This window comes from Triturus cristatus, chromosome 2_1 (assembly GCF_964204655.1).
Source record: "Triturus cristatus chromosome 2_1, aTriCri1.1, whole genome shotgun sequence".
Classification (NCBI taxonomy): Eukaryota; Metazoa; Chordata; class Amphibia; order Caudata; family Salamandridae; genus Triturus; species Triturus cristatus.
In genome coordinates this window covers 443,652,100-443,676,430 of record NC_140581.1, presented here as the reverse complement: position 1 = coordinate 443,676,430, position 24,331 = coordinate 443,652,100, and the positions used below count along the sequence as shown (strand labels likewise).

Genomic DNA, 24,331 nt, shown 5'->3' with positions numbered 1-24,331 from the left:
TTCCAGTCGTCCGGGAACATGGCGGATGATGGTGTGGCAGAGCATGGGTGCGATGGTGTCGGCGGCTCTGTTGAAAATGTGGTGGGGGCAGGGGTCCGTGGGGGCCCCGGAGTGGATTGACTTCATCGTCTTCAGTGTGTCTTCGGTGGTGAGGGCTGTCCAGTTGTAGATCGCTGGCTTCAGGGTGTCAGGGGTGGTTGGTGAGGGTTAGGTGTGTTGGTTGTCTTCGTCGAAGGTGTCACAGATGCTCTTGATTTTGTGGTGGGAAAAGGTGCTGAGTTTGCCGCAGAGGTCTTGTGAGGGAGGGATGTCGGTGGACTCGCTGGTGGGTTGGGCGAACTCCTTTATGATGTTGAAGAGTTCTTTGCTGTTGTGTGCGTGAGTGGAGATTCTGTCTTCAATCGCTTTTTTCCTCGTTTTTCTGATGAGTTGGTGGTGGGCGTTGATGGCGGCTCTGAAGTTGTAGGCTTCAGTGGATTTGGTGTTCCTCCAGGTCTTTTCGAGGTGGCGATAAGCTCATCAGGACTCTCGAAGTTCGGTGGTAAACCATCTGGCTTTCTTGGCATGGGTTGTTGTTTTTCTTGAGGGGGGCTATGATGTTGGCGCTGTCGGAGATCCATCTGTACAGGGTTCGGGCTCCGGTGTTGGGGTTGTCGTTTTCCGCGATGGTTGGTGTGGAGTTGCTGAGTGAAGAGGTTAGCTGGTCGTCGGTGATTCTGGTCCAGTTTCTACGTGGGAGCAGGTGCAGGTGTCTGTGGATGGTGGGCCTTCTGAGGGTGAAGTGGACGCATCGATGGTCAGTCCATGGGAGTTCGGTGGTGTGGCTGAAGGGGATGGAGTTACCTGTTGTGAAGAGGGGATCGAGGGTGTGTCCTGCTGAGTGCGTGGGTTCGGTCACGAGCTGGCGGAGTCCAATGTTGTGGAGGTTGTCCAGGAGGGATGTGGTGCTGGGGTCCAGTTGGTTGTCGAGGTGGAAGTTGAGGTCTCCCAGTAGGGTGTAGTTGGTGGACGCGATGGCATGCAGGGAGATGATGTCTGTGATGGAGTTGGCAAAAAGTACGCGGGGTCCAGGGGGTCGGTAGATGAGGGTTCCTCGGAGGGTGGTGGTAGGGCTGGCCAGTATCTTGAAGTGAAGGTGTTCCATCAGGTCTGTGGGCTCGTCAGGGAGTGTGCTCAGGCAGTGGTTGGATTTGTGGACAATGGCGATTCCTCCTCCCGGGCGGGTGGGGCGGTCCTTCCTGGAGATCTTGTATCCTTGGGGAATGGCGATGGCGATGTCCAGTCCCGAGATGATGTTGGTCCATGTTTCGACGAAGAACGCTACATCCGGGGTGGTGCTGCCGTGGAGGTCCCAGATTTTGGGGGCATGTTTTTGGAGGGATCGGACGTTGAGGAGGATGCATTGCAGGGGCTTCGGTTGGGTTGTGGTCATGTGGGCGGGTTGCGCCAGGTCCGGGGTCTTGGCGGTGCTGCAGGTGTGCCGGCAGCGGTGACAGCTGAAGGGTCCGTGGGTGTCGGCTGGTGATGCTAGCTTGCAGTTGTTGTTGCGTCCTGGGTTGAGAGCGTGGAGTGCCGCTGGGTCGTAGCGTTGGCGTTGAGGAGGTCCAGGGTTCCTGGCACTGTTCGCGGTCGGGTTGCGGATGGGCGCAGACTGGTTTGCCTTTGATGCGCCTTCGGCACGGCCACTGCCCGCGTCCGCTGTGCAGATGCGCAGCGGCCGCCATTAAGTAGGGGTTGGGGAGGGCTGGACAGCTGGGAGGCGGGGAAGGGAGCTGGATTGGGCCTGTCGCGTTGGTCGTGCAGGGGGGGGGGGGGCCGCGGGGGCAGCAGCGGCAGGGAAAAACGGGCAGAAAAGGCAAAAGAGAAGAAAGCGTGGAAATGAGGCAGTGAAAGGTGCAAGAAAAGTGGGGGACAGAAGGAGAGTGATAGGGAAAGATTAAATCAGTGAAAAACTAGTGAAAACGGAAGAGAGACACAGAGGGGGAGTGAAAGGGGGAGATTGAAATCAGTAAAAAACAAGTGAAAACGGAAGAGAGACACAGAGGGGGAGTGAAAGGGGGAGATTGAAATCAGTAAAAAACGAGTGAAAACAGAGGAGAGACACAGAGGGGGAGTGAAAGGGTGAGATTGAAATCAGTAAAAAAAAAAACGAGATAAAACAGAGAGAAAGAGCAGAGCGAGAGAAAGGAGACCGAGGTCCACTGGACCACCAGGGATAAGGCGCAGGTAAAACCTGCAGGTGGAGGAGGGCCTCGAACACCAGAACTCGACAGTGCAGGGTCTCACTTGATGGTGGAGCTGCGAGGGGGGGAGAGCAATTTCACTGACAATAAGTCAGTGGTCTTGCACCGGTAAGTCGACATCTGGAAATATCGGATACCAGTTCGCCATCTGTAACAGAACTATCTGAATCTAGTGAAAGACAAGTAGAAGAATTTGAAAGACATATAATAGATACCAAACAGGAGAGACAGAAATAATTCACAGTGATAGTGAATAACCAAGTACAAGTTTGGGGGAAATCCCTTCAGAAATAATTGAAACAACAGAAGAAAATCTAGATTCAGACCAAGGATCGGAGATCATAAAATTCAAAGTTAAAGAAGGTGAAGTGAGATCTGAAACAGAATCCGAGGAAAGTGAAGAAGAGATAAATCAAAGACGAGGACTGAGAAAGAGAGCTTGGAAAGTGGAAAGTGGGGAAAAGGAGAACGAACTAAAAAGGCCAAGGAAAGGAGACAATTGGCCAGAAGAAAATAAAAGACTGAGATATAAATTAATAAATAAGAACAAAAATAAAGACGAACAAGTGAATGAAATAACAAGCCAGAGAAAACAAATAAAATTGAACAAAGGACAATTGCAGAGACCTAAAATTGTGAAAAGACCTAATTTGAAATACAAATCGCCTGAAATGACATACATAACACTGCCTTACATTGAAGAGGTGGATAGCAGTCACGAAAAACCAAACGAGGACTGTAAACAAGTGGGTGAGAGTGAACTGTGCACTTCTTGAGGAGACCAAAGAAACCAGAAAAGACACATGAACTGATAAAGTCAAAAGAATTTTTTAAAGGACTAAAACGTACGCTAAAAGCATTTGACTCTGGTCAATAAAGAAAGGGGAAAGCCGCAAAGGTCATTCTGGGAGTGTGGAAAGATACATTTTTCCTGTACATATTTTAGATTATAGTTCACAATGGTAGACACTAAGAGTAGAAGATCTAGATGTGAGTTCCTCCGTAGATGGTGTAAGATGTGTTTCTATTGTACAGGGTTGCTGATGCTTATTTGGTTTATTTTAGCAATAATTATTCCACTTAGATTAGCTGAAGAAAGTACATCCAAAATCAACAATGATACGAATAGTGACAAGACATCTAACATAAAGGACACCGCAACACTGATAGATAGCACTGAACGTCATAGAGATAAGTCAATAACTGATTTTTCCAAGAATGTTCTCACAAAACGTTTGTATGAATATGTAGAGACAATGGACGTCAGGGATTGTTATGTCTGCATGCAGTTACCCACATCTGTGTCAGAAGGTGTAACATATCATCACTTCCTTTGATGTATGGAATAACTTGTAGTGTTCTAGCAAGCTTATTAGAATATTATTATAGTGACACAGATGCTGTTTTTGCTAAAGTTTCCGTAGTCCCTGAACTAAATAAGGTGAAACTTGCTAAGATTTTTGGAGAATTTTTCCTAGAAACAAAATAATTAACATTAGATTACGCATTTAGACACAATCTTACTTGTAGATTGAGGAAAGAAGAAAAGGTCTTTTTAGACATGGTAGAAGACAGAAGGGTTAAGTTTCAAAGACAATCAACAGGAGAAAAGATGAAACCGCCACCTTAGGTTTTTGAGGAAGGAAGTTGCAATAAAGGTGAAACCAATGCAGCAATGGGTTTAGATTGGCCACAACAAGGAAAATTGTATATTAGCAGAGATAACACCATGTATGATAACTATTTTGTGGGTTCTAGTGAGTGCCGAGATACATACAAAATTATAGGAGGATGGGGATTCGAAGGAGGAAAAGATCCAGTATTTCCAGGGATCTATTATATTTGCGGAAAACAAAGCTTATTATTGGTTACCGGACCATTGGTATGGAACATGTTATCTAGGCCTGGTCGTTCCAAAGATATTTCATGTGGAAAAGGGAAGTAAGGGAATTCATGAGATAGGTAAACCATTAACACGTAAAAGGAGGGAAAGCTTCTCAGAAATAATAGGTGACATTTTTGGAGCATTGATACCAGCAGTGGGTGTATCTTCGAGTGCATACAAAATTCAGAAATTATCTACAATAGTAGATCGTTTGTCAACGAATACTGCTGGAGGGTTCTTGATGGTAAATACCGAGATGGTTGCCATGAGAGCTATGGTGATGCAAAATCGACTTGCCCTTGATATTCATTTGGCAAAAGAGGGTGGAGTCTGTGGAATGCTGAAAGTACAACATTGTTGCACTTACATTCCAGATTAAAATTAGAATATACAAAAATATATAAAGAACATTACTGAATTGCATAAAGAAATAGCCCCACTGGAGGTTGAAGGTGCTTGGGAGAAACTTGGTAAGAGTTTTTCCTCAATAAAGAAATGGCTCACTGAAGTAGGGAGTTCCCTAATTGGGAAAATACTAATTCCAGTGACATTATTAATATTGATGACATTAATGTTGAGATCAATCAATCAATCAATCATATAATTTGTAAAGCGCACTACATACCCGTGAGGGTTTCAAGGCGCTGGGGGGGGGGGGGGGGGGGGGGGGGAGCTGCTGCTATTGGTCGAAGAGCCAGGTCCTGAGTTGTCTCCTGAAGGTCAGCAGGTCTTCGGTTTGTCGCAGGTAGAGGGGGAGGGTGTTTCAGGTCTTGGCGGCACGATGGGAGAAGGATCTGCCTCCGGAAGTAGTTCTCCGGATGAGTGGGACCGTGGCCAGGGCGTGGTCAGCGGAGCGGAGTTTCTGGTTGGGTACGTAGAAGGAGAGTCGACTGTTGAGATAGGCTGGGCCGGTTTTGTGGAGTGCCTTGTGTGCGTGGATCAGGAGCTTGAAGGAGATTCTTTTGTCGACGGGGAGCCATTGCAGGTTCCTCAGGTGGGGGGTGATGTGGTCGTGGCGTGGGACGTCGAGGATCAGGCGTGCAGAGGCGTTCTGGATTCTCTGTAGTCTGTTGATGAGCTTGGACGAGGCTCCGGCGTAGAGGGCGTTTCCGTAGTCGAGTCTGTTGCTGACTAGGGCCTGGGTGACTGTTTTCCTCGTGTTTGTCGGGATCCATTTGTAGATCTTGCGGAGCATGCGGAGGGTGTTGAAACAGGTGGAGGAGACTGCGTTGACTTGTTTGGTCATGGAGAGTTTCGAGTCGAGGATGTCTCCCAGGTTGCGTGCGTGGTCGGTGGGGGCCGGGGGGGACCCCAGTGACGTGGGCTACCAAGAGTCGTCCCAAGCGGAGGGGTTGGACCCGAGGACGAGGACTTCCGTCTTGTCTGTGTTCAGTTCCAGGCGTCTATCCTCCATCCAGTCTGTGACGGCCTTCATTCCCTGGTGGAGGTTGGATTTGGCGGTGAGGGGGTCCTTGGTGAGGGAGAGGATCAGCTAGGTGTCGTCGGCGTAGGAGATTATGTTGAGGTCATGCTGTCGGGCGATGCGTGCTAGTGGTGCCATGTAGACGTTGAACAGCGTCGGGCTGAGGGAAGATCCTTAAGTGACGCCGCAGATGATCTCGGAGGCATCGGATCGGGGGGAGGCAGACTCTGAGTTCTGCCAGAGAGGAAGGAGATGGTCCAGTCCAGGGCCTCGGATCCCTGCATCGTGGAGGCGCGTGCGTAGTGTGCAGTGGCAGACGGTGTCGAAGGCGGCGGAGAGGTCCAGGAGGATGAGGGCCGCCGTCTCGCCGTTGTCTAGCAGGATCCTGATGTCGTCTGTGGCGGCGATGAGGGCGGTCTCGGTGCTGTGGTTGCTGCGGTTGCTGTGGTTGCTGCGGAATCCTGATTGGGAGGGGTCCAGGATGTTGTTGTTTTCGAGGTGACGGGTTAGCTGGGTGTTTACTATCTTCTCGATGACCTTTGCTGGGAACGGAAGCAGGGAGATGGGTCGGAAGTTCTTGAGGTTGCTCGGATCCGCCTTGGGTTTCTTCAGTAGGGCGTTGATCTCTGCGTGCTCTCGAAGGAGAGGTTGATGATTTTGTGCAGGTGGGGTGCGATGGAATTGCTGGCTTTGTTGAAGATGTGGTGCGGGAGAGGGTCGGACGGGGATCCGGAGTGGATGGTTCCCATGGTCTTGAGTGTGTCATCGATGCTCACGTTGGCCCAGGTTGTCAGGGTGTCGTGGGCGGTGGGGTGCGGTGGGTTCGGTGCGGTGTGGTCGGTAGGGGTCGTCCGGGGTCTGAAGCTGTTGTGGATGTCCGTGATTTTCTGGTGAAAGAAGGTGGCGAGGGAGTCGCACAGGGCTTGCGATGGTGGGATGTCATTGGCGCTGGAGCTGGGGTTGGAGAGTTCCTTCACGATGGTGAAGAGCTCCTTGCTGTTGTGTGCGTTGTTGTCAAGGCGGTCTGTGAAGGAGGTCCTTTTGGTGGTCCTGATGAGGTGGTGGTGGTTGCGGATGGCGTCTTTGTGGGCAGTGCGGCTGTCTGGCATCTTGTCGCTGTGCCATATGTTTTCCAGTTTACGGCAGGTGCGTTTTGAGTCGAGGAGTTCCGGGGTGAACCAGCTGACTCTTCTGCTGGTGTCTCTGCTGGTGGGGTTTTTCAGCGGGGCGACGGTGTTGGCGCAGTCGTTCATCCAGCGTTCGAGGGCGAGTGCACCTTCATTGGGGTTGGTGGGTTTCGTCAGAGGATTGAGTGTGAGGCTTGTCTGTAGTTGTTCTTGGGAGACTTTGCCCCAGTAGCGGCGGAGGTCTGTAGTGTGCGGTGGTGTGTGAGGGGTTTCCGGAAGGAGAAGTAGATGCAGTCGTGGTCTGTCCAGGTGAGTTCGGAGGCGTGGCTGAAGGTGACGTGGGGGCTTGAGGAGAAGATGGTGTCTAGTGTGTGGCCAGCGATGTGGGTCGGCGTCGTGACGAGTTGTTTCAGTCCGAGGTTGGCGAGATTGTCGATCAGAGTGGAGGAGTTACTCCGTTGTTGTTCTCCAGGTGATAGTTCAGGTCTCCGAGGAGGATGTAGTCGGTGGAAGCCAGTGCGTGCGTGCTGATGAGGTCGGCGATGGAGTCGCAGAATTGTGCTCTGGGTCCTGGCGGTCTGTAGACGAGGGTGCCTCTTGGGGTGGTCTTGGGGTCCGTGTGGATCTGGAAGTGCATGTGTTCGGCGGTGCGGAGGGTGTTGTTGGTGTTTGTTGAGACCTTGATGGTGTTTTTGTGGACGATGGCGATTCCTCCTCCGGCCCGGTTGGTGCGGTCTCTGCGGGTGATCTTGTACCCGTCTGGGATGGCTATGGCGATGTCTGGCGAGGAGGTTTCGTTCATCCAGGTCTCGGTCAGGAAGGCGATGTCCGGTGATGTGGTGTCGAGTAGGTCCCAGAGTTCGACGGCGTGTTTGTGTGCGGAGCGGGTGTTGATCAGGATGCATCTAAGCTGGTTGGGTTCCGTCGCGGCAGGCGTCTTGGCGCTTTCGAGGCAGGAGAAGCTGCAGTTCCGGCAGGTGAAGGGGCCGTGGGTGCGCCTCGGGGCGGCCTTGCAGCAGGTGTGGGTACTTCCTGGGTTGAGAGCGACGAGGGTGTTGGCGTTGTAGTAGAGGCGGGGGCAAGGGGTTCTGGCGCTGAGCGCGGTCCAGGCACGGACGGGCGCAAACGGGCCTGCCTTATATGGCGATGGAGGAGCAGCTGGGAGGCGAGGGACGGGGGATCGAATGGGTGCGGAGGGGGCGGGCCGCAGGGGAGGCAGCGGCAGGGACGAGACCGGCGAGGAGACCGGTGCAGGGCACGGACTCGAGGAGGGGGCACAGAAGTTTACGAAGGCAGCAAAATCAGAGGGGCACGCAAATACAGAGCACAAAATCAGAGGCACGCAAATACATAGCACAAAATCAGGGGCACGCAGTAACAGAACACAAAAGCAAGCGGCGAGAGGGGGGCACAGAGGAAGGAGTGGGCAGACAGGCAACGCGGCAACAGGCGCAGCGGAACGAACCTTAGGCCACCACTGGCCACCAGGGATGAGGCGCAGGTGGAAGCCTGCGGGTGGTGGAGGGCCTCGAATCACCGGCGGCAGCAGAGACAGCGGGGGTGACGGCGGAGCTGCAGCGGGGGGGTGAGCGACCTACCAGGAAGGTCAAGGGTCGCTCTCCTCACCGCGCAGCAGCCGCCATATATGGGGAGGGAGGAGCAGCTGGGAGGCGAGGGACAGGGGACGAATGGGTGCGGAGGGGGCGGGGCCGCAGCGGCGGCGACGAGAACGGCCAGGAGACCGGCGCGGGGCACAGATTTGAGGAGGGGGCACAGAAGTTTACAAAGGCAGCAAAATCAGAGGGGCATGCAAATACAGAGCACAAAATCAGAGGCACGCAAATACATAGCACAAAATCACGGGCACGCAGTAACAGAACACAAAATCAGAGGGGCACTGTCAGTGGTACAGAGAAAAAAGGGGGCACAGAAGCAAGCGGCGAGCGGGGGGCAGGGGGGCACAGAGGAAGGAGTGGGAGGACAGGCAACGCGGCAACAGGCGCAGCGGAACGAACCTTAGGCCACCAAAGGCCACCAGGGATGAGGCGCAGGTGGAAGCCTGCGGGTGGTAGAGGGCCTCGAAACACCGGCGGCAGCAGAGACAGCGGGGGTGACGGCGGAGCTGCAGCGGGGTGGGGAGCGACCTACCAGGAAGATTAGCATGTGTGTGTTAAAAGGAGAAAAAGACAAAACAAAGTAAAAAGAGAAAATGAGAAAAATAAGGAAAGAGAGCGAGAAATGGGAGATTGAATTAGAAGAATTTAACGAGAACCTGTATAACAAGTCTAAGAAACAAAATGAAAAGAATACAATTGTCTGAAATAACAAATGCAAATGGACAAGAAACATGATTCCTGATAAATTTGATAAAGATAAGTTTTAGTGGTGATATTAAAAATCACCAAAGGGGGGAATTGATGGAGCAGGGGAAACAAAATATTTTTTGGACCCCTTTGCAATTAATGACCTCATAACTTTAATGATACTAATTGTTTGAACGCATGTACTAATCAACAAAATGCACCTTTATTAGACACTACATGTGGGAAACCTAACTGGCTTTGCAAAATCTAATTTATTTACAAGTGTGGATTAAATAACATAGGTCTTGTGGTTTACGTAATAAATAGAGTAAAATTACATAGATTTTGTTGTGTAGTAAAATTATACTGTGGCAAAGAATGCAGATGGTAAGTAAAATGGCTTTAAATGTCGCTTTTGCTAGGTAATATCTAACACGGTTTATTAGAATTGCGGGTGGTAAACAGAAAGGCTTATTTTCTATGTCTAATTTCTGTTGTATTTGTTCTTATATTAGTTTCGTTCGGGCCTGGTAGGCCATGCCTGAAAATGGCTGCCGGAGAGGGATGGGATTGCGTGCGCAAAAAAAGATGGCCCCGCGCATGAGTAGAGTGAATGCTCCAGTCACGTGTATGCGGCCTATGGCCGGAGTGAGAGATGTCAAGGCCACCCTGACCTGAAACGAGAGTGGTGCCAAGAGTTCAGCATGTATGCAGGGGAACGGATGGGAGAACTGAGCTACAGAGGAAGACCATCGTCTCGAGAACTACTGTATTCATTTATTGTTTGAAAACCGGTTCGAACAAGGAGGGCGATGAGGTGACCATCACCACCCCTCCAATGGACCAATTAGAATGAATTCAGCCCCTAAAGATTTTAATTTTGAGTGTAGCGAGTTAGAGGAAAAGGTATAAATGAGTCTGCGCTTACATTATAAAAAGGTCTTGGGTCCTGAGCTGCTGAGGTCCTGAGTCCTGACTTTTGGTTCGATCAGATTCGATTCGATATTTCTTTATTTTTCTATCGTGATGCAACGAGAGACTCTGTCATTTTGGACTTCAAACTTTGATGGGGAGTAGGAACGAGACCGTCGCGGGAGTTGCCCCGGGAGGAGATTGCGTCCGAGGAGGTTAGAGAGACAGTCAGTCAGTATTGGGAGATCTATCCTGTGATCTGCGGTTCATTCTTCTTTCTGGTGAACCCTTCTCTTCATCGCCTTACGGCCAAGGGTAATGAGTATTTTCCGTTTCTATTTAAATTTTACTTAAATGCTTACAGATAAAGTTAAATGTATTTGCCTAATAAAACTTTACTTATTAACTTTCATTCAATTAATTCAGATAAAAACATATGCTAACTCTACGATTGAGTCTGTGATTCTTAAATTAAACATGATCAATAAGTGTTAAAGGTTTTAATCGTGATTGAGCTGGACTTAATCACCATCAACTGATTCTACTAGTTGGTCCATCGACCGAATAGCGGAGTACCTTGATGTTTAAAACCGACAGTTTATAAGATTAATGTATATAATGTGTATAATGTACATTCGGTCATTTTAATAAGGTACTCCGTTCGTCCTGCAGCTCGTCTTCTTATCATTAATCCAGAAAACGGAGTAAATTTGTGTATTCTGTGTCATGGGCCCCACCGACGTAGGAATATATGAATAAATAGGTGTAGGGGTTTTCTGGGTTGATGTCATAAGGAAATGGGTTTTTAATAGCCGCGCTGCATCAATGGCGTTTAATGAGGACACTAGTGCTAACCCCCTTTAGACACAGTGTCAGCCGCATCAAGAACACAGAGGATAGTGGCATTGGAAATACTCTTTCTCTTAGTAACTATTTCCTCCTCCCTCTTTTTGAACTCTTCTGGGAGATGCTTAACTATCTCCTGCATCTCATCACACTCTCATAGAGGGAAAGGAGACCAAATTAGTTGGCTATCCTCCAGTGGGTAGAAGCCCATTCAGCTACCTTTTTACTAGCAACATCCTTGCTCCCCTTATCAGGCGGGGAAGTGTTGCCCATAGCCTGAGCAGACCCTCACTTTAATGTTGTGTGGACGACCATGGAGTCTGGTGGAACATGGCCCTTGATGAAGGCTGGGTTGAAGGGAGAAGGTTTGTGCTTTTTCACTGTCCATGTTGTTACCTTGAAGGAGCCTGCCAAGGTCAGGTTTGTAAGCGGCTGATTTGAGCATGCCTCTGAACACAGAGGAACTTGAAGGTTCTCTCCGATTTAGAGAGCGTTTCCTCAAGGAAACTGTTCTCCTCGTGGAGGATGTGCATTTTCTCCACGAGGAACGTGGCCAGCAGTTGGATCACCTCACAGTATGCCGCTGTACAGTTTGGGGGAGTTGCACTAACAGGGTAATAGTTCAGGTTTGGACCTCCCTGGGGGATCGACATTGTAGTTGCCCCAAGCTTCATCTGTGGTCACTGGGTGGTAGGGGATATCCTCGCCATTAGAGGAGTAAGGAGATCCCTTCGGTGAGTGCTAATTCATGAGGCAAGAGGGTGGTAGGAGGTGTGGTGGTAGTGGTGGGAGAGGAGGAGGAACATAGGAGAGAGTAGATGGTGCCCCCTGTCTTTGTGTCTCTCAGTCTTAGGAAATGGAGGGGGCTCCAAAGCCAGCTGCTCCTTAAATATCAATTTCCTCTTCCAAGGCAATGTCTCCGAAGTTGTTTTTGAAAGGAGCTTAGATGAGCTTTTTTTCTGTCTGAGCGTGGATGAACAGTCACTTTATCGTGCATCCAGCGTCTCTTGAAGTCTCTGTAGGATTAGCTGCTAAGAGGTTTTGGAGTCCACCAGGATTGATTTGTAAAACAAATTAATGTCAGTGCCCAAAGTGCTGCTTAGAAGCCTGTAGTTGGCGCTATTAAATGTCAGTGTGCCGAATACCAAGGCCCAGAATCTACCTCATGGCCCTTTAATTCACTGCCAGACACTGTCTAACCCTTTATCTCACTCTTGTAGGTTCCTGCTTTCTCACTTTGTGATGGTTTCATGCCTTTCTCTCCTCATTTTTTCCAGTTTGTGTGTTTTTCCATCCTTTGCTGTTGGGAAATGTCTGGTGAGGAAAAATATGTGCAGGTCCCAAAAGATGCGTGCCGGTAGCCCCTACTGGCAACCACCGGCTCAAATTAAGCACTAGAGTCTGCTGTCGACTAAATCCTTGGTGCTGATGCTGATTTTGATGCCAGTAGCGGCCTCAGAGTCTACGGAGGCATAGGAATCAAGGTTGGCCTCAGTGGCAGCGCCGAGGGTATCTTTGTAAGTCCTCAAGGTTTGTGAATAATCTTGGGGCTGAACGATCAAGGAGGGATCGATGCCCAGAGCACTGAGTGTTATGGCCTCCAAAGATTTTGTACAATACGGATCGAAGGTGGCAAAGGCCCTCGGAGTGACGCTCTGCATCTGCTTGATGCCTCCTTGGAGGCTTGGTGTGTAGGTGCCCACCATTCTTATGACTCTTGTGGACGTCTTTGTTCAAGTGCCATAGGCTGTTGAGGCAGGAGGGACATTTGTTTGTCTTCTACCTGGTCTGAGTCGGAGGAAAACACAGGCTCTGGACTGGGTGATGGCTAGTGGGGTGAAACTCCAGAAGGTCAAGCTTCTTTACGTTCTTTTGCATCCAGCCAGGTCTCTTCTCTAAAGTGTCAGGGTGTCATCCGAGGCGTGCAGCTGCATCTTTTGGTGAGCCTACCTTCTTTCCTGTTGATACCTGAGGAATTTTCTCAAGTGGCAGATGTGGCAAGCCTGTTTTGTTCATAGAAAAACAACTTGCAAACGTTTGAGCCCAACTCTAGATGGCAGGAGTATACAGAGTATGTATATCTACAACATCACATGCCACGAACAAAACAGTTTCCTTAACATTAGAGATAAAAAAGATGTTGAGGGAAATTGGTAAAAAATGATTTCCTGACAAAAAAATAAAGATTTTTACAGAGAAGGGAAACCTCACAAGTGTCCAGAGATTCTGCTGAACCTAGCTGGAGAAAAAAACGTGTTCTAGCGGCATATGAAGTAAAATGCATTGTGGAAAGGGGTGCCTCCTAAATTCTTAAAGGGGCAAGAATTATTTTCCACTACACTTAATGTATACCTGTCAGGCTGCCTTTTTACCTTCACATTCACAATGTTGGAAGGGGTTCTAAATGATAGATTATGTAACTTAATTATTAAAGCATCTCTGTAGAAATGTACTGACCTGTGATCTAAGTTCTCCAACATCGATATTTATTATGAATTTAAAAAAATGTCAATCTTACTTCCACCTGGACCAAGTCTTAGTCCTGAAAACGGATTTCCGTAGGTACTTTCTCAATCCAAGTCACAAAAACGAACTACTTCCAGAGTTCTTAAAGTGGCATGGACAGCTTCTCAATTTTGCACAGTGTAGCTAAACAGTTAAAAACAGTTTTCTCAGTTAAATGTTTTTCATTCAGACTGTGTAAATGGATAATGGTTAAAAAGACAGAAAATCTTTCCTCGTATAGTCAGGCTTTCTGCTCAATTTGCACCCTGTACTTTTAAAAATGTGTTCCAAGATTCCTGCATATGCACACAAATATTCACCGGTTTATGAAATCCAACAGAATACCCATGATAGAGAACTGGGATTACAAATTATTACCTTTTTTTCTGGTTACCACTTTACCTGATGAAAGCCATCCCATTAGTCTGAATACGGAGGTATCGTATCTTGTACTTTTTTTTAGATAATTTAACATTAATCAATACGTTATTATGATTCTGTTTCTGCAGCGATCTTGTGTATTGCACTTTAAAAAGGCACAGTTTTCATGTGCCCAGGGCTCTCAGGTGCTATTCAATATTATTCAAACGGCCACCTTGCAATGAGGGTTAAGATAGGTCACAGAACCAAAAGGGGTTTGGTCATCAAGGGAAACTTAGGAATGTCCTAAGGGCCACCCACGAAAGAATCTCACATTTGCGATAACTCTTGAGATTGGGAAGAAGGTAGAAAGGCATAAAACAGTAAATCTTTACAATGCAGCGATAATGTGTCCCTGAGAATTAAAAGACATCTGTGCTTCCAGGATGCAAGATGCTTGCATTTTTAATTCTGTCAATACCCACCAGTATCTAGCAATCCATACCAATGCCTGGTGGGAACTGCTAGATTTGGAAGGCGCTCCTCTGCATAGCCTATAGCAGAGTAACAAGACATGTGACTTGCTTTAAACATGGATGTGCACTTACCTCTTCTTTCTTTCTCAATGTAGACTCTAGTTCCTGTATCGTTTGGTTCAGTTCCGTTTTGTGTGTATGCACTGCATTTGCTTGGCTACTTACACACTCTAACTCAGTCACCTGAAGAAATAAAAATACGTTAACCATTAATGTTGTACTGGAAAACAGTGAGAAGCCAAACAGATACATGAAATGACATTTTAGCTTTCAACAATATAATCATGTCATTGCATATTTTCTGCCAATTGCTAGTAGGAGAACAAAGTATTCAATCTAGTCTAAAGAACTCTCCTCTGTACTGGTGTGCTATCAGACTTATCATGCAACTGGTTGAGATAATCCTTCGAAGAGAGAAAATCAGCAGTTTACAACAAGAACTGAATTCAAGGTACCATAAGTTACTATCGATAGCTTCATGTACCTTCATGTACCTTCCAGAGACAACGACACTCTGCCATACAAAAACTCAACTGATTTATTTAGTTAAGTATGCTATTTTATAACAATTTTTATAGCGCACTAATACCCTTAGGTGTCTAGGCACTTGCAGTCCGCATCCTGTGAAAGGGAAACTAGTTTTTGAAAAGCCATGTTTTGAGGTTTTTCCTAAATTCAAGCAAAGATGATATCTTCCTAAGAGCAAGCGGAAGAGAGTTTTATAACCTGATGGTGTAATGTCTGAAACTCCTCCCCCCCAGTTCACCGTCTTGACTCTGGAGGTGGGCATAAGGAAAGCATTGGCTGAGCGTAATAATCTGCTGGGGGTATACCAACTGAAAGAGTGCCATAAAAATCGTGGGCCTTCTCTGTAAAGTGCCTTATGTGCAATACAAAGCGCCTTGAATTTCACATGCTGGCCTACTTGCAGCAAATGCAGATCTTGTATCACAGCCCTAATGGACTGATGTTTAGGGACATCTAGCACCAATCTGGCAGCAGCATTCTGTACAGATTGTAATCTTCTAAGTTGATTGGACTGTAAGTTAGTATATAAGGCATTACAGTAGTCCAACTTTGCTAAAACCAGGGAGGTTAAAACAGTTTTTCTAGTCTTTTTCGGAATAAACAGAAGAATTTTAAGCACGGTTCTAATGGTAAAAAAAGCAGAAGACACCACCTTAGAAACCTGCGATTTAAAATTAAGCTTCTCATCTATTATGATCCCCCAAATTTTAGCTTTTACTACCTGTGTAGGAAGGGGGCCCAGTGTACTTGGCCACCAAACTGGTGACCATAGGGAGAAAGCTTTCCAAATAGCATCACCTCGGTTTTGCTCGAGTTAAGCTTCAAGCAATGCCTACTCATCCAATTGCTCAAGGAGACCAAGCAATCATGCAGTTTGATGGAGTGGTTGACATCCTTGTCTATGGTTGAAATAACCAATTGGGTGTCGTCGGCATACAAGGTCGGAATAAGATCAAAACTTCTGATCAAAGGTGCTACTTCGTATACATAAATATTAACAAGCGTAGGGCTCAACAAAGAGCCCTGTGGAACCCCACAAGGCAGAATAAAAGGTTTAGATTTAAATTCGCCTAATTGCACTGTCTGCCATCTATCTGCTAAAAAGGATGTTAAAAGCGACAGGGCCTTTCCTCTCAAACCAATAGTTTTCAGCCATTCTATCAGTAAGGTGTGGCCCACAGAATCAAATGCCGCGGTCAGGTCAAGGAGGATAAGAGCTGCTGACCCACCGCCATCTAATGCGGTGCAAATTTCCTCCGTGGTCTTAATCAAGGCTGTCTCAGTGCTGGGACATGACCTGAAACCAAACTGACTGTGGTCTAAAACGTTGTTATCTAAAATGTAAGTGAAAAGTTCCATATTTACTATTTTCTCCAGAATTTTTGAAGGCAACGGGAGTCTTGCAATCGGTCTATAGTTATAGTTATATCAAGGTTGGGCTTTTTTAATAGCGGTAGTATACAGGCCTGTTTCCACAGTGTTGGCAAAAATTCCTTGTGAGAGCATCTGATTAAATATGCTATATAGCTGGGGACTAATACTATGGATAATATTATGGAGTATCCTTGGAGGGCAGGGATCATCCGGAGAGCCAGATTTGGTCCTTGAGAGAAGGGTAGCAATTTGAACTGGGGAAGTGGAAGTAAAATTTAAAAAAGCCGTTGTGGTCTTAACTTCCTGTTCTGTGCCAGTGATGTTAGGAGTATGTGAGGCAAATTGACCATCCTCTGATTAAATGCCTGGGCCAGTGTGTTACAGAAATCTTGAGTGCAATTGAAAGTATCATCCTTTTTAACAGTTATCAGATTGTTTATGACCGTAAAAAGTTCCTTACTTGAATTGCCCGCCATCTCTATTTTCAGCGTATAATATTGGCTCTTCTCAGTAATTATTTTTTTCTTATAGTTAGCTAGCATAAGCTTATACTGCTCTTTTTCAACTGCATCATAGTTTTTCCTCTAAGTTCTCTCTTGCCTCCTGCAGGCTTGTTTATCTAGTCTTAGAGCTTCGGGGAACCATGGACCAGATGGGAGTTTTTCTATTTTTATTAGCCACCGTAACAGGAGCTAGTTTAGCAAAATTCGATTCTAGCCCGAAAGTATAACTTCTAGCTGATCCCTCTACTTCCAACTCTGAAACAGGAATGATTTGTACTAGCTGGCTTTCCAATACGCCTAAGTCAATATTGTGCCAAGCTCTCTTAGTGAGCTTGGTGCTAGCCGTATTGGTAGCCTTGGAACTGGGCAAGTCACAATGAAATAAGACAGCATGGTGGTCGGACCACGTAAGGGGAAGAATGGATGTAATAGAGATGGCTGGATTGTTAGTGAACACACCATCCAAGGTGTGTCCTGCTTAATGCGTGGAGCCTTGGACTAGCTGTTGGAGTCCTACATCCGATGTGATAAAGAAGTTACTGAGTTTCTTTATCAGCTAGTGTTTCCAAGTGAAAGTTCAAATCACGCAGCATGGTGAAACATTTGGATTGAATACCCAGCTCTAACAAAGAAGACAGGTTATTTAAAAAATTAATTTTAGAGCCAGGTGGGCGATAGATTAATAATCCTCTAAGAGTTTCCTGTTCAGATGCACTAATTTTAAAGAAAAGGGTCTCGGAATCTGAAGAGGGAAGTATTGAACAGTGAGATATAAATTCACTTCTATGGATTATTGCAAGGCCACCGCCTTTTTTTTTATAGTTCTATCGAGCCTGAAAAATGTATACCCACACGGCACCGCAATATTAAAATCAGGGTCGGATGTTTCCTCACCGCAAGTTTCCGTAACATACAAGACATCCAACTTATTATCAATGATAAAATCCGAAATCTCGTACTCATGCTTAATCAATGACCTGGCATTGATGAGCGCTAGATTAAGTTCTGTTTTCATTTTATTAACCTTGGTCAGATTTCTGTCGGATCTTTGCTTCTTCCAGCAGTTCTTATGAATTTTCTTGGAGCATTCTAGGCAAAGAGGATTTTCTATTCTAAGCAGCTCTTCACACGTAAATTGATGGCAGTTCTTGCCCCTGGGCTGACCGAGCAAAAGGAGGCTCTCCCTTGAATAATATTTTATAGGTTGCAATTTGATAATTGGGCCAGGGGTCCTGGCCCTAGGCCCGGTCCAGGCGCGGACGTTCGCAGACGGGCTTGCCTTAGGCGCGCCATCGGCACGCGTCCGCTGCGCGTGCGCTCCAGCTCGCCCTTAAATAGGTGCTGCTGGAGCCTAGAGCGCTGACCGGGCGGAAATGATGCACCAGAAGTGTGTCAAAACTGTGGCCCTCCCTCCGCAACAATCGGCTGACGACGCGGCGGACCGGGGAGGACCGGAGGTATCGTGCAAAGTAGCAGGTAAAGTGCAGGGTTACAGATTAAAAACACAAGACTGTTAGAATAAGTTTAAAACAAAATATATCTAAGACCACCCAAGTTAAAATAAAATTGGGCTATTAAAATGCGGAGAAACAAGCAAAACTAGCAAGTGTAGCAGCAAATGGCAAACCAAACACTTAGCATCACCAGCAGGTCGGTCCGCTATACTATATTTTTGTATAGTGCTACAAAGTACTGCTAGTAGGCACAGGGCACGACGAGTTTGATACATCAGTATGGTAAACAATTATTGAATCTTGCAGTTGACAACAGCACATACAGAGTGTACTGAATAAGATGTGAAAGCTGTAGAGAGTTATAATGGAGTTAGAGTATAGATCTCGGTAGGGATGACTAGTTATAAGCATCTAACCAGAAGTTCCCTCCGGAGAGTCTTGTTTCCAAGTGCAATAGTCTCACAGAAGCGTGGTAGGGGTATTTTATGCTGTATATTATGCTTCACATAATATCCTCTGCAATTGGTCCCGATGGCCCTATGCATTTTAATCCATGTATTTCACACTATCGGCCTCACAGCTCCAGTTAGAAAGATGGTAGAGACAGTCTCCTCTCTTGGTCCAACTTCATCTGGTATGGCTACCGAGCATCTGTCGAACCTGTTGTTATGAGGAATTTAGTTATTTTTTTTATAGGAAATGTTTTACCTCTGAGAGAGGTCCTGATCATAGGATCGATTTGGGACCAGGTGCACAAATACGTTTCAGTATAAGGTATACTGATCACAGAAACCTATTAACATCAGGCACAGCACTTGGTGAACTTGGATGAATCTTGATATTGTAGGACTGATTTTATGATAAATTACAGATAAAGTCTTAAGAATGCTCTATTATGACAAGATCAACTGGCAGGTCAAAAGAGTTAAGGATCCACCATTAATTTTGTCCGTAAGACGTTTGTGGTCATGTTCATTCCATGACCTTAACTAATGTGGATTAATTTCTGACAATATTGCATACAGAAAGTCAATCCGTAGATGAAAAGATCTGGTGAAAGAAACAAAATAATAGACAAGAAAGAGATGAAATGTTATTTTAAGGAAAGCTGTATATTTACCATCAGTTTTACCATCAGTTCAGTTAATTGGTTTCATGATTCAAAGACGGCTCGACATCCTGAAATGGTTACGACTTTGGCAGTTATGTACAAACATGTTCAATCTGTGCCCAAATTAAGAGATCACACTAAACCAATGGGTTTACTGATGCCTTTATCTCTTACACTCAGACCTTGACATACAGTGTCAATGGATTGTATTGTACACTTTCCCAAATGTCATGTTTTCACAATAATTCTAGTGGTTGTGGACCATTGGACTATGATGGGCCATTTCATATCCCTGTCTAAGTTGTCCACCTCTAAAGACGTTGGTAGTTTTTTTAATACAAGGGAAACTTAGTAATCACCAGGGACCTAGGCAATTGTTAGAACAATGAACAGATGTGCCTAGTTGAAGGCATATTCAGAAATTATGCATAGTCAAATGACAATGTTAATGAATTAAAAAATAAAAGTTACAAAAACTGCGCATTGTGTGCCAGTGCAGAATATCCTCAGTGCTCCTTCATTAGTGGCACGTGTATGTGATAAATGTGCTCATCTTGTGTGCCAAAATAACAAGAACATGTCATGTATTCAAAATGCTGTTGACTGATTCAACAGCGTTTTGATCCTCAACAAATATCAGGATCATCATCACCACTATCAACTATCATGAGCCGGAGACCAGGCACTGTGAACTGAAATTGAATTAAAACAAAAGAATTCAAAATGCTTTCCACGTTCAGAAAACAGGGAAAGTAGGTGAGCTGACCTGAGAAGCGTAATAACTCCCAAGCAGACATCCAGGCTGAAAGAATTTGTCAGGATAGCCTGTGATTGGTAGTAATAACAATAAGGGAATTGCAGGGGACAAGGTACTACAAAAAAGCTGCAGGAATTATACACACAAAAATACTACTTTAAATTCCAAAATGAGTGGCAGTAGTCCAGGGCTAATCACATGGGACTGTTGTGAGTGCCTATGTGTGGAATCACCATGAGGAAGGTAGAGGCCAGGGCGGACTCAGACAGGCTGCAGGAACTGGAGTAATGAAGTTCCTTTAGCCAAAGCAGGACCAATGTTCGATGACACCAACTATGAAATGGAAGCGACCATGATGCAAGAGTGAGAAAGGCAAGAAATTAGAGTAAGGACTATAACCGGTAGTAGAGGATGGCAGCCATCTTGGAAAGAGCCAGGAACTCAGCAAGGGTCAATTTAGCAGCCATATTGGAGGTATACATGGAACGGAAAAGAATGAAAGATATGGAGAGACAAAATAGCAGGCCCAGATTAGAAGAGAAGTAAATAGGAACAGCACCAAGGGTATATTAAAGAATATGGGGCCATATGTATCACCCTGTTGCACCCCTGAAATGTGCATGTGTGCACATGTGGCACACATGCATGCCCTATGGGCATGTATGTGCGCCACATGGCACTTTGAAAAATGCAAAAAAGTGAATTTTTCAGAGAAATCGCAAATTACCACCAACTTGAAGTTGGTGGTAATTTGCGATTCCTTAAGGCCAAATTGCACTTTTTCTGTGCTTCTTACATTGCATTTAAGGAATAGCAATTTGTGATTCCTTAAATGCAATCGCAAAATAAGGAATCGCACATTTTGCGATTCATTATTTTGCAAGGCAGTTTTTCTTTAATACATACCACTGAGCCAAATTGTGATCGCAAACGCCGAAATTCTGCGAATTTCGGCGTTCGCGATCGCAATTTGGAATGATACATATGGCCCTAAGACCTAAATTTGTTATCTGCATACCCAGTAAAACATAGAAAGATATGTACATAAGTACAAGATCCCAACCACAAGAAATATATGCAGGCTACAGCTCATTTTTTTTTGTTTAAAAATACAATCCGGTCACAGTAAAGAAACTGCGGGGTATGTTATGCAGCAAAACGTCTGTGAGCATGAGTCTCTAGATCATTGATTAATGGCGAAAGGATGTGGTCTGATGGCTAGATGTCCAACTTTGGAGCTGGAAAACCAAGGTTTGAGCCTCGGGGTCGCGTCCACATCCTGTGATTATGGGCAAATCACTTAATCTCCCTGTGCCTACCAAAAAAATGAATGTGTCCTTGTGTAACGTAACCGGTGCTCATGTAAAGCGCTCCAATACCTTCAGGTCACGTTCCCCCTATAGAAATCTGCAAAAAAAAGAAAAATTATATCCAGTCTTTTTGACAATTGAGTCCAGAATTAATTGTGCCCAATTTGTGTATCCATTTCAGCTCCTCTTGGTTCAAGAGTTGTTCATGATTTCCTCCTCTTCCTGGTATGGCTATTGTGTGAATCACTAACCATTTCAGATCATTTTAAAAGTGATAGGTATCAATAAAGTGAGCAACCAGTGGGGCAGTGAGGACCTTGCATGTGATCTTACTCTGATGTTGACAAATTCAGATTTTCACTTTTTTGCTTAGTCTGACCAATATAAAGTAAAGTAAAGAGCATGGGCAAGTTATGGAATAAATAACAATAACGGTCCTGCAATTGAATAATGTTTGTAAGTGTATGGCCATAGCAGGGGGAATGCCCCAATGGTCTTTGAGGGTCAACATGGGTTTCATAGTAGGAATGGCAGCACAAACCAGATGATGTTTGAAATGTTTTCCTTTTTTTTTGTAGACAAATATTGGAGACTCAAATGGAAGGGCCCGAGCTGCAAGCACTTTCCAAGGTTTTTAATCCTTTGGCAAAGATATTGGAAACCAGTGAGAATGTGGAGACACTCTGTTCTCTCAGTTGTCTCTTTTTTTGAGTGAGTAAGTAGAGTCTCTTCGGGGCAGTACAAGGCTCATTTTGGTGAATGTTTCACAAGTTGTTTGGGATAACCATGGCCTAGGAGTTTATTAGAAAGTATTGTGGTTTCTTTGAGAAATCTTCCTTTTGCTTACAATTTCACCTGATGCATAAAAATTGGATGGCGGTTAGCAAATCTTGTAGTGAGTTTGAGTGAAAACTACTCTATACCAGAAGTGTGTTTTTTTCAGTCGGATGAGAAAAAGGTTGGCAATGAACAGTTTTTGAAAACATAATCTTCTTTTACTGATTGCTTTGGGGGAGGGATCATTGGAAAGGGGGAGAATCTCCCTTTTCCAATACTACCTTTGACCAGTAAATCCTTGCTTGGGGATCACCACAGGAGAGTAATCCCCAAGCAGGGATCTATCCACAAGGCACCGGGGATGGAGGGGGGCGCCCCCTTAGGCAAGGACCTGTGCTCTCCCAACACACTGGAATATGTCAGTATATCTGCCCATCTCCCTGGTGGGTAGCTGGGGGTAATTACCTGCGATCTGCCCCCCTCCAGTGGGCATAAAGCCCACCAGACACCAGGTAAAGATTTTTTCTTCAAAAACATAAGGGTGGGGACTTTCCACCAAAGGCATTCCCCACCCCAACTAAATTGAGCATCAGTTTTTCTGCCCCCTGGGGAGGGGCAGAAGCTGTAATTACCCCTGATCTGCCCCAGGAGAGGGGAGAAAGCCCACTAGATTTCAGAGAAGCTTTTTTTTTTTTTTTTTTTTAAAGAAATATATTGGGGTGGGGGCTGCCCACAATTGCATGGCCATGCCCCCAGCCCGAACACAGAGCAGACAGTTTTACTGCCCCCCCCCTGAGGTGGCGGATGAGGGTGATTACCCCCAATCTACCCTCTCCCCTCCTTCCCCAGGGGAGGTAGAAAGCCCACAAGACACCAAGAAATTTCTTTTTTAAGAGAACCATACCCACTATGGGCATGGCCATGCCACCAAACCAGAGTAGACAGTCTTTCTTCCCCCACCCCCGCCGGGGAGCACATGGGGGTGAATACATCTGCCTCTAGGCGGTGAGGAGCAGAAAGCCTAATATTCACCAGGGCGCTTTTTTTAAATACCAGTGGTCAAGGCTATGCCCCCACCCCAATCCTTAATGCAGACAGTCTTTCTCAAAAACAAAGCAGGCATCGTTTCTGCCCCTCTGCAGTGGATGGGGCGATTCCCCACAATTCCCCCCCACCTGGGGCCGAAAGCCCACTAGACACTAGGAACTGCATTAATGTAACATTAGTGTTGGTGGTGAGGCCCACTAGACTACAACTACAGTGTCTTTCTGCCCCCCCAGGGGACAGTTAAGAGGCTTGTCCCAATTGGGCAGGTTGTCCAAAAGTAGTCCACCTGGCACTAGGGATATTGCCTTTTGGGCAAAAGAAAGAGCTGCAGGTGCTGCACTCTGATATTGGCCACATCCCCACCGCAAAAGGGATATCCCCTCCAGGGGCCGACAGGAGGTGTGTCTCTAATTTGCAGAAAGCCCATTGTATGGCAGGAATACATATATTTTGATGAAATAATGGGGTAGGATAGGTCTGGCCCATCCTAACATCAGGCCTCACAATCATCCCTTGACTCAGTCTTTCAGTTTCCCTGTGGACTAAAGCATCCCATCTTAATGGCAAGTGATAGCCAATTTGATTCTTTTGGGTGTTGTTTTCACATATGGGGCAGGGGAGTGTGCTAGCTCCCAATATCTTCTCACTTGCAATGCAATGGTGAATAGCTGTACTTTTTGGACTTGGGTAGCCTACCTGGAAAACCCTACCAGAAAACTAGACATTTCTGTGAGGAAAACTTTTGGACTCTGCGGGAAGCCACACATTTCCTACCCCACAGCATTTTCCCCAAGCCTCCCAATAAAAATGGTAAATCACTTGTGTATGTGAGCCAAGAGACCTTGACACATAAGGCCCTAAAAGTCCCCAGCCATGGAAACCTATCAACCACAGATATTTTTAAAGGTAGACAACCAGGAGATTCTTGAGTTGTGTGCCTTGCGTGGATACCACAAGGTTTTCTTACACAATGCCCTGCAAACCTCATTTTACTTACATTTCTGTGATGGAAACTTCTGGTAATATGCAGGAATGCACAAAATGTCATCCACCCAGTATTGCCCCACTTGTGCCAATAAAAATGCTGATCCACTTATGCAGTTAGCCTTAGTGCCCAAGACAGGAACAGATCAAACCAAGGTCAATGGCAGTCCCCTCGCAAGGGCTCCCATTGACCTTGATTTAATCGGTTCCTGTCGCGAACACTAGGCCCAGCCACACAAGTGGTGCAGCATTTTTATTGGCACAAGGAGGCTAACACAAGGTGGTAGAAATGTTGTAGATTTGTACAGATTCAGGAATTTTTCATCACAGAAATTTAAGGAAAATG

General features: G+C 46.1%; 1 protein-coding gene across 3 annotated transcripts in view; it reads right to left on the bottom strand.

The window, feature by feature from the left end:
• HOMER1 (homer scaffold protein 1) overlaps positions 1-24,331 on the bottom strand; it is a 966,005-nt gene that overhangs the window by 123,945 nt on the left and 817,729 nt on the right. For all 3 annotated transcript variants that reach the window (XM_085632251.1, XM_085632250.1, XM_085632249.1), the window contains exon 7: positions 14,213-14,323. In XM_085632251.1, coding sequence (XP_085488377.1) covers positions 14,213-14,323 — 111 coding nt within the window. The remainder of the gene's footprint in view (positions 1-14,212; positions 14,324-24,331) is intronic.